A 10,118-nucleotide genomic window follows, 5' to 3' on the forward strand; every position below is an offset into this window, starting at 1 on the left:
GCAGTCTTGGTGGGAATAAGAGACTTCCTTCAAAAAAATAAAAATAAATAAATAAATCGTACTGGAACAAAACAGTTGTGTGTGTTGTTTTTCATTTAAAAAAAATAACTTTTTTTATTTTTTTTTATTTTTTTTTATTTTTTGTGCTTGACAAAATAAAATAAATGCTTGACATCCAGGACATTCATACATTTTTGTGTGGCTGATGTGTTAACACATTTTTCTGGGCCACTGCATGTTCACATTCCTCCTCGTCCCACCTGATTCTGATAAAAGACTTCATCGCATTCACACACACACACCTGTAGCACACGTCATCGCCATGCGGAGAGTCTGTTCAGTGTCATCTGGCAGTGGGAGTTGAGGGGCTGTGAGAGTGAACTGTGTTTTTCACACCCTTCCTCTCGCAATCCTGACGCTCACAGAGTCACTGTAGATCTGTGTGCAGCCTCGGTGTCAATGACACATTAACCTTCTGCTTTTCACTTTCTGTTGTGAATCCATCTGTAATAAGGTTAACAGGATTTCTGTAGGTCTCAAAAAGGTTTAAATCTAAACAGAACGTCTTAAATTCATAAAATCGTGCCGATAAATGTTGCATGCACTCCAAAAGAATGCTTTTGTTAGTATTTTTGTCTTATTTTCCAATACAAATATCTAAACAACTTTAAATCAAGATACATTTACTTGAGATACAGAATGAAGATATGAATTGTTTTTTTGTTTTTTTGCGAAATGAAGTGACCTTATGCTTTAAAATAAGATCAAGCATCTTTCAGTGACGTATGAAAACTTGTTTTCTATTTGATTTAAGTTGATTTCTCAGAGCCCACTGGAAGATATTTGTCCTTTTTTATAATCATAAATTCACTTTATTTTGTTAACATTTCCCAGAAAACATCTTAGTTTAAGCTTCATTTGCACTTAAAAACAAAACAAAAGTACTTAGAAGGATCAGTTTTGTGCAGTGTGATGCACAAGAAGGTACAGTAAAAACTCATTGTGTTCTCTTTAGATATTTATATATAGAACTTATTGACATATTGTGTTCCTTTTAATTTATTTCTGAATCGGGTCTTAAATTTACCTTCATAAAACTTGCAAAAATCCCGGTTATAGCTCATACTTTGATCATTGTAATTAATTTGCTCTTGTTTTTGGCTTATTGTAGCACCAGCTTTTTTCTCTCTTCAAGAAATGCACATGCTTGCATGCTTGAAATAACTATATATCAAAAATATAGGAAACTGTGCTCTCATATCTCTGTCTCCTTTCCTCAGCCCCCTGTTATCAAGCCTGAATTTTTGTCACTCCTCTGTTTCTTAGGAATGACCCTTGCCCTTATTTTTCTGTTGCTCTCAGAACATCTATTCTCCTGTCCCACATCCCCTCTCCCTTCTGTCTCCTGGTGGGAGGCTGGAGTCCCTCTCCACCCCACGTTCCCCCCACCCAGCTAACTAATTACTGCCATTCAGGAGCAACAGGCAGAAAAACAAAGCGTGACAGTCCTGCCTCTGCTTCCATTCCATTCTATTCTTCCCCAACATCCCATTGCCTGGCACTACCTCCCTGACCTTTTTTTTTTTTTTACATATTTTACATTCTACATGTCAATTGCAGCTTGTCTTTTTTTTAAATTGCATTTTTTTATTTATAGTAAATTTAATTTATTCATTTATTTTTTTATTAATTCTCTTAATCAATTCAGTTGCTTAATAAAGAAATGTTAAAATATTTATTTATTTAAGAATTTTTATTTTTGCCACAAAACAAAACTCTTAACACTAAGTGAGAGGAATTGTAATAGGGATGCTTTCTCTCTCTTTTTCCCAAGGCTCCAATGAACAGTCTTGGTCAGTATTGGGTCTGTGGGTCTTAAAACAGAGTACAGTGTTACAAACACATCTGGGTGTCAAAAAAATGCATAATATTTTATCCTGTTTATTTTAAAGCAGTTATCTTCGTCACAACAGTGAAACGGCGCGGTTCTCTGTGGTTCTTAAATGCTCTCTGTACTGTCAGTACTTTGTCCCTCTTCTTGTGTACTTCTTATTCATGGCGTTCGTCCGCGAGGCCTTTATGTTCTCTCCCCCACTGCCTCTGTAAGGCCCAAATTTGAGGCATTTCCCATTCACGTCACATTACTTTCTCTTTCAGCTTCTTAATTGGCTTACCTTATTAAGGAGCCATTTTCTTTTAGTGTTGCTACTTAATGCCGGTTCCTCCGCAGCTCTGGAATGCTCGCCCTCCGTGTCGAGGTCACTGAATGCTGAACTATCTCCAGCAAGGCTCCAAACACTATAGAGTAAAACCAAACGCTCTCCCCATTTAGTTCAAACAATTAACACAGAGTTTTGGGCAGTCTTCTTTTTTTTTAAAAATGACCCCGTTGACCATATTTGTTTGCCCAGAAGCCCGTTTTGTTTAGCCACTGCCTTTTGTTTAGCCACTGCCTTTTGTTTGATATCTCCACTGGAAGAGTAAGAAAAGTTAACCAAGTGCACCAGCAAGGACACAAGTACGAGTGCGATAGAAATGCTAATTGTATGTGTTGTACCGAAGACCAACAATATGCACTTAACTGAGCTCAAACGACAACATTCAGGTCCTCGGAAGTTACATATAGGAATCGGATGAGAAACATCAGCTTTCAGAATATCCATAAAACCATCATTCTTCAAGGATACCTACATGGCACCTGGTCTACCGTGACCGATACGTTCACATGGTCCACGTATATGATGAAAATTCATGCCGTTTCTCTCGTGCCCACTTCACACGAGACCCTGGCAGGCCTTCCTTGCACACGCTGGTTGTAATCCTGTTTTGCGAGGCCCTGGCAGGGAGGGTGTTATCCAAACAGAGCTCACACTCTTTTTATCTGTCTAATCTGGGCCCTTTCTCTGCCGTTTAATGGAGCGGGCGAGGACATTAGGGCCAGGGCTGAGGAGGGGATGAAGAAGTAGGCGCTAAACTGTGGTTTTAGGGGATTAAGCAGCTAACGACAAAGCGCATGCAAGACAGGAGCAAAAGGTGGGGGATTTGGGGGGAGTTGATTTGGCAGACGTCACCCATGCCCCCCGCAATAGCCACAAAGATGCTGTTTTTTAGTGAGCTACCTGACTTTGAAGCATGTGTTTCTTTTCTTCAGCATAATTTGAATAAAACAATGACTTAAAAGTGAACATGAGTTTCAGAATGTTGTGGTATTTGATTTCTACCTTTTGTTTAAATAAGCACTTTAGCTGCAAGTTTGTGTGAAGGTTTTACACACGTGCTGTTAAAGTGCTTGTTAAAGCAAAAGGCAGACATGATCATGTTCTGCAGCTGGATTTGAGATGATCTAGAGTGCATCTGAAGAAATATTTCACATGATGTGTATATATATATATTTTTTTTTTTTTGTTTAATGACTAATATTTCTTGTTTTATGTTATGTTTTTGTTACATTTATTTCCAGGTTTAAATGTTGTTATTTAATTATATATATTTTTATATCATTTATATAAGTATCTAAATATTTAATGTACACTACTGTTCAAAAGTTTTTAAATCAAGTCTTTTAAGCTTAACAAGGCTGCATTTATTTGTTTAAAATTACAGTAAAAACAGTAATATGGTGAAATATTATTACAATTTAAAATAATTCTTCTAGTTTAATGTGTATTAAAATGTAATTTATTCCTGCAATGGCAAAGCTGGATTTTCAGCGGCCGTTACTCTAGTCTTCAGTGTCACATGATACTTCAGAAATCAGTGCTCAAGAAACATATCTCATTATTAAATTTGAAAACATTTAACATTAACATTTTTGTTAAAACATGGTGCAATTTTTTTTTTTTTCGTTGATGAATAGAAAGTACAAAAGAGTAGTATTTATTTGAAATATGAATCTTTTGTAACATTATAAAAGATTTTACTGTCACTTTTGATCAATTTAATGCATAGTGAACTGTATAAAAGGTATATTTACATTTATTAATACTGTTAGTGTATAGTAATATTGTAGGTATTATTTATTAGATTAGATAAGATTCAACTTTATTGTCATTGTGCAGAGTACAAATACAGAGTCAATGAAATGCAGTTTACATCTAACCAGAAGTGCAAAAAGCAAAATGTATATTAGTATATACATGTATATTTGTGTGTGTATATACAATAAGATTTTTATGGAGTGCAAAGTTTGAGGTACAGAAGCAGAGACCAGCTTGTTGCAAGTGGTTGTAAATACAAGGTGCAAAAGGGGAGGCATAAACTCAGTAGATGCATTATACAGAATAACTATAAAACACGTATGCATATGATACATGTATATGGTTTGCAGTGCAAATAGCATTATGAGGTAGAAATGCAAAGGAATGTGCAAAACCTATCCTACTATTTAACTGACTTCCCTGAGTTTTAATTACTGTAACTCATTTTAATCAGTTGAACCTGTAGCCGTTCATGCATAAATTCACACTTTCACTACTTTAACAGCCCTCTAGCTCTTCACAGTCCCTCCCCATCAAGCCTGGTGCAAGCGTACTCGCTGTTTCGCTCACCGTGCCTGTTAAATTATTGAAATGTTTAATTACTCCCTCTGTCAGCATTGATCAAGGGGAGTATATATCATCTTTACCAAAGGACGGCAAGTGTGCTCACCCCGCCGCTTTGATTGGTGGCTTGCAGCGTTTCCTTAATAGCTTGCTATATTACTCCTCCACATGGGAAAAGGCCGGGTATTGCCTTCATGCTTCTGTCAGCCCGGTCAGAGAAAAACAGGGGTGTCTGAACTGAAAGCTACTTGATGGATGGATGGTTAAGGGCTCTCCTGATGCCTCTACTGAGAAAGCTTGCCAACAGCATCACCTCTATGTTCATTGGGCAATAACAGTGACTGCTTTATAGCAGTGTGGGTCTTTCTGCCTTGAGTCCTTCTGGCTTGCGCAGTGCTTCGGTGGAATGTGAAGAATTTTTTTCTAATAATGAATGCTGAAAAGGGGATATAATGAAAATATTCTTAATTTTGTTTTATTCTTTTCTTTTTCTTTATTAATTTTCTTTATATTTCTTATTTTTATATAATTTTATTTAAATTATCTAGAGAAGCTACCTTTAAAGGCACTATATAAAAATAAAGATTATTATTGTATTTGTGAACATGGTAGGAATGGGTTTTGTGGCATAACAAATCTCTCTGTTTTTCAGCCTTTTGACTATTTAATATCATTTAAAAATCCTATTTAATATCATATAAAAATATTTCTATACCATATTATAAATATACATATGCAAAATGTTTGCTATGTAATGGCTTAAGGTTTTTTTTTTTTATATATTATTTAGTTATGTATTTATTTACAATTAGAGGAACCCTCTGTTTCAACAGAATAGTAGATTCAGATTGTTTTTTGTTCATAAATCTTATATTGCCATAAAAATCATAGAGTATTTGAAGTTTATCTCCAAGTACATTAACTCCCACATTCTAAAATTAGGTATGAATGCACAAATGCAAGAAATGTACACTTTTTGATGTACAACCCTCCAATATAACTAAACATGATCCGGCAACTTTGGCCATGGCTGGAGAGTCTAGATTCCGTGTTCCCACACAAACCTTCCCCTTTTCAACCCATTCTCCCCGTTCACGCTGCGTATGTGTGTGCGCGTGCGCGTCTTTCGTGGGAGACCGCGGTGGTCCTTCCTTTATTCTTTCTTTTCCCCAGAGCCCTCGCGTCCCACCCTCCCAAGCTCTCCTCTCTGCTCCACTGTCCCCTCTTCTTCTCCTCCATTCTTTGGCTGGCTCCTTGTGGAAGGGCTGAAGAATGCTGGCAGGGCCTTTAATTGGTGTGCTGCAGTGCTGCCAGGTGTAGCCACTTGTCTCTGCCCCCTTGGTGAATATGCACTGGAGGTCTAGGCCCCTTCCCCTGTCTCATTCAGCTGCCCACAATACGCCTTCTTCAGCGCCCCACTTTCAAAGACCAGGCCGATTTTTAACTACTCTGGCCGATAAATGGCATTCACATATTATTTTTTGCAAACAGTCTCCCAAAAGGAATTACCCCACCCTCAAGCTGTAGCCAACCCCCCACTCTCGAAGCATTCATTAGTTTTCGTGTGGATTCCTGATGTGATGTCTTTTTTTTTTTTTTGGACTTGGCTCCCATTGTAGCATGTTCTTAAGTGTTTGTCCAGTCGCTGAAATTCTCAGATAAACCTCTAACTGTTAACAGGAGGATTACTGTCCATTTGATAATGGAATTTATTTTTGATTTTTGCATGGATATTTTGAACCTGCTCCTCTCTCATAGCTGTTGAACACATTTAGTGAAGCCCATTTCATAGCAGAATCGCTTAGGTCACGTTTTACACTTCCCTAGGTTCCTCCTCCATACTTTTCCATCCTATTTCTCAGCATGTTTAAAGCTTATAGGTTGGCCTGCAAAGAATCTGCACCTGCAGAAAGTTCCACAGACTTCAGACTTCAGATTATCATCTTTCACAAAGTTCTACACATCCTCTGTTCCTTATTAATGTTTTGGTGAATTTGCATCAGCTTTTCTGCTAAGTGTAGCACTCTATTTTGCCAATGCATTCTGCAGAATTTCGAGATTCTATCTTGTAGGGTGGACAATAAACTGGTTGAAAATTTGTCAGCTGTTAGAGATTTTCACTATTGCGTTTAGACAGTTACCCTCATGTGATGTTGCAATGCTGCAGTGTCATGAAAGTTTTAGTTTAAATGTTCAAAGTGATTTTAAACCATTCAATCGATTTTAAATTGTTCAACCGCTATAAGAGACGAATGAAACTCAATTTGCTGTCTGACATCTGGAATGTGTGCACAAAAAACTACCAGTCATACAGTTTTATGTACTACATTTCTGAAGTATTGATTTTGTTAGACCTACTTGAAAAATCTAAAGCACTCTTTATATAGTTTGTATTGCTTTTTTACTGTTTACTTGTCTTCTATATGCTTGATGAATTTTTACATTAGTTAGGCTAGTATTAGTGTTTGCTTTGAAATCATTATTGTGACATTTCAATGGTATTTAAAATGCTGGCATCATAACCTTATTTCCAGCAAAAATAACTATATTGTGATTTATATAGTTAACGTGAAATACAGTGACTCATATTTTAGTCCCATCACCCACCTCTGCATTCCACTTTCGTAATGTATTTCTCTTTCTTGCAGGTCATAGATGGAAAGCTTGCTCCCTTCCTCTCTAAGGTGATCAAGTTTGCCAGCTCTCATGTCTATAGCTGTAGTCTGTGCCGGGAGAAGGGCTTCATCTGTGAGCTTTGCCACACTGGCCAGGTCATCTATCCCTTCCAGGAGAATGCCACAAAAAGGTGAGACCTGTTGCCACTGTTTCACCTCTAAATGTCTCATGATCTTGAAGGTCTATGAAAGTAGAGATGCTACATACATTGGCCAAAGTATCTTTACAATTACGTTTTTACTAATTAGTCTCAAAATGATTTTTAGTGGATGCATGAAGTCAGTTTCCCTCAAGGACAAGTGTCCTAGCGGAGAAATCACAGGTGGACATCAAAGATTTTCTTCATCGCTGATGATGATGGTATTGTAATCCCACAGCTCTGTACACTGTAAGTGCCAGTTGTCTGTCAAATGGGCTGCAGCTCATTGCTGATGATTGTCCAGCCCCTGTCTCATGTTAGTCACACCCAGCGGGCGGTGGATTGGGGTGTAATGGTGCAGTGATAGGCCACCCTGTGTAAGTGGACAGTTAATCCCTCGAGCATCTCAGCTTTTTTCAGCATGCTGTGTGTTGTCCGCTTATGGCCTGCAGCTGATAAACCGCTCTCTGGTCTTCATACCATCAGTGTGACTAGAATCTCTCAGACTCTCCAACGAAGTGGAGTGCAGTTCCCAGAACAGATGCTGCTGTTTAAACATAGCTACTCACACGGCAACACTGATAAAACCTCAATAATGATTGGTTAGGGCTGCTACAGTTAAAGTTACTTTATTTCATATTAAAATGTTTTATTCTGTTTTGTGTGATTTTCTGGTCTGAGAAAGACCCTTGCCATATTTGTACATCATGGACAAAGACCTTTTAAAACAATTTGCATATGTATTTGTATGTATACACACACACACACATGTATACATATATACACTGCTGTATAAATTTGTACACTGCCGTTCAAAAGTTTGGGATCAGTAAGATTTTAAATGCTTTTTAAAGAAGTTTCGTATGCTCATCAAGGCTGCATTTATTTGATCAAAAATACAGGAAAAAACCTTGTAATTTTGTGAAATATTATTGCAGTTTAAAATAATTGTTCTATTTTAATATACATAAAAATATAATTTATTTTTGTGAAGCAAAGCTGAATTTTCAGCAGCATTACTCCAGTCTTCAGTGTTACACGATCCTTCAGAAATCATTCTAATATGCTGATTTATTATCAATGTTTTAAACAGTTGTGCTGCTTAATATTTTTTGGAAACTGTGATACTTTTTTCAGGAATTTTTGATAAATAAAAAATTTAAAAGAACAGTGTTTATTCAAAATAGAAACTTTGTGCTACAATATACATTACTATTCAAAAGTTTGGGGTCAGTAATTTTTTTTTTTTTTTTTTAATTAATACTTTTATTCAGCAAGGATGTGTTAAATGGATAAAAAGTGATAGTAAAAACTTATATTGTTGTCTGTAAGATTTCTAATTTGAATAAATGCTGTTCATTTGAACTTTTTATTCATCAGCGAGAATACTGAAAAGGTATCACAGGTTCCAAAAAATATTAAGCAGCACAACAATTTCAACGCTGATAATAAATCAGTATATTAGAATGCTTTCTGAAGGATCATGTGACACTGAAGACTGGCGTAATGGCTGCTGAAAATTCTACACTGTATCACAGAAATAAATTCTATTCTATAAATTAAGAAACCAATATTAGAAATTGCAATAATATTTTTTTTTTCTGTATTTTTGATCAAATAAATGCAGCCTTGATGAGCATAAGAGCCTCCATTTAAAAATCTTACTGATGAATTTTATTTAAATGCATATTATTTTGAGCACAACGTAGCAAAGGACTGAATGCATGAACAGATTAATTACGTGTAATTATATAAATCGAATTAATGCATTACTGTTAGTAGATATTTATTCACTGATGGATCCATTCAGGTCTGTCCAGGCAGTTTGAGTGTGTCTGTTACTACAGCTGGATCCAGGTGTTGCACTAACTGTTTCACTGTTTAGTTTATCCAGAATTTTCTGGGTGTGTTTGTATGCACTTCATGTTGTATCTGTAACAGTACATGCTCAATAGGGCACAAGCGTGTGGTCATATGAGCAGAAGGTGTCTCCACACCCCACCGTAAATCCATAAATTCCACAAACCACCACCACACCTCTCTGAGGAGCAAGTACACCATAGCCCTTATGGCTTTGGATCCTTACTGTTGGAAAGAATTATTTATTTATAGAGACCAATTTAAAATAGACATCCTGTCAGCTAGTATTATCTTGTTAGCGTGCTTTAGGTTTTATTCATGTTGGGCGTGCTTCAAATTGTAAGACATTTTCAGTTCTGGTAGTCTGTTTAACTCATAGTTCTCTGTAAAGAGGAAATCAAATTAAGAGTTTTTACAAATTTTATTAAAAACAAGGCCTTTTTAATGCTTTTGTACAAAGTGTAGATCATTTTCAGGAATAGACCACCAGTAGTACTTCTGGTTAGTATGGCACAACCTCTTGGCCAACAGTGATCTTGGGTTTTAGTCTTGGCTTGGCAGGTCAAAAACTTTAACCACTGGGCTACTACCGCCCATGATGGTGCACAGAAAGAAATTGTTGCTCTTTAGAGGACTGAGGAGCCCTGAAGCTCCTAATTGTTCTAGTAAAGAAGGAGCTTTATATAGACTGGGAACTTTTTTAGCCTGTATTATATACACACACACTCACATATACAGTGCTGCTGGAAAGAATTTTAGAACCCAAAACATAATCAGATTTTGGCACAAGTCCTGAAATTAGACAAAGAGAACCCAATCAAACAAATGAGACAAAAATATTTTCTTTGTCATTTATTTATTCGGGAAAATGATCCAATATTGCATATCTGTGAGTGGCAAAA

General features: G+C 36.6%; 1 protein-coding gene across 3 annotated transcripts in view; it reads left to right on the forward strand.

The window, feature by feature from the left end:
• plekhm3 (pleckstrin homology domain containing, family M, member 3) overlaps positions 1-10,118 on the forward strand; it is a 39,695-nt gene that overhangs the window by 25,033 nt on the left and 4,544 nt on the right. For 2 of the 3 annotated variants that reach the window (XM_058787023.1, XM_058787022.1), the window contains exon 7: positions 7,190-7,347. In XM_058787023.1, coding sequence (XP_058643006.1) covers positions 7,190-7,347 — 158 coding nt within the window. Of the gene's footprint in view, positions 1-7,189; positions 7,348-7,483; positions 7,606-10,118 lie in introns of all 3 variants that reach the window. The other variant, XM_058787024.1, reaches the window with a different exon arrangement.

Source organism: Onychostoma macrolepis, chromosome 09, assembly GCF_012432095.1.
Source record: "Onychostoma macrolepis isolate SWU-2019 chromosome 09, ASM1243209v1, whole genome shotgun sequence".
In the NCBI taxonomy this organism is placed as follows: domain Eukaryota; kingdom Metazoa; phylum Chordata; class Actinopteri; order Cypriniformes; family Cyprinidae; genus Onychostoma; species Onychostoma macrolepis.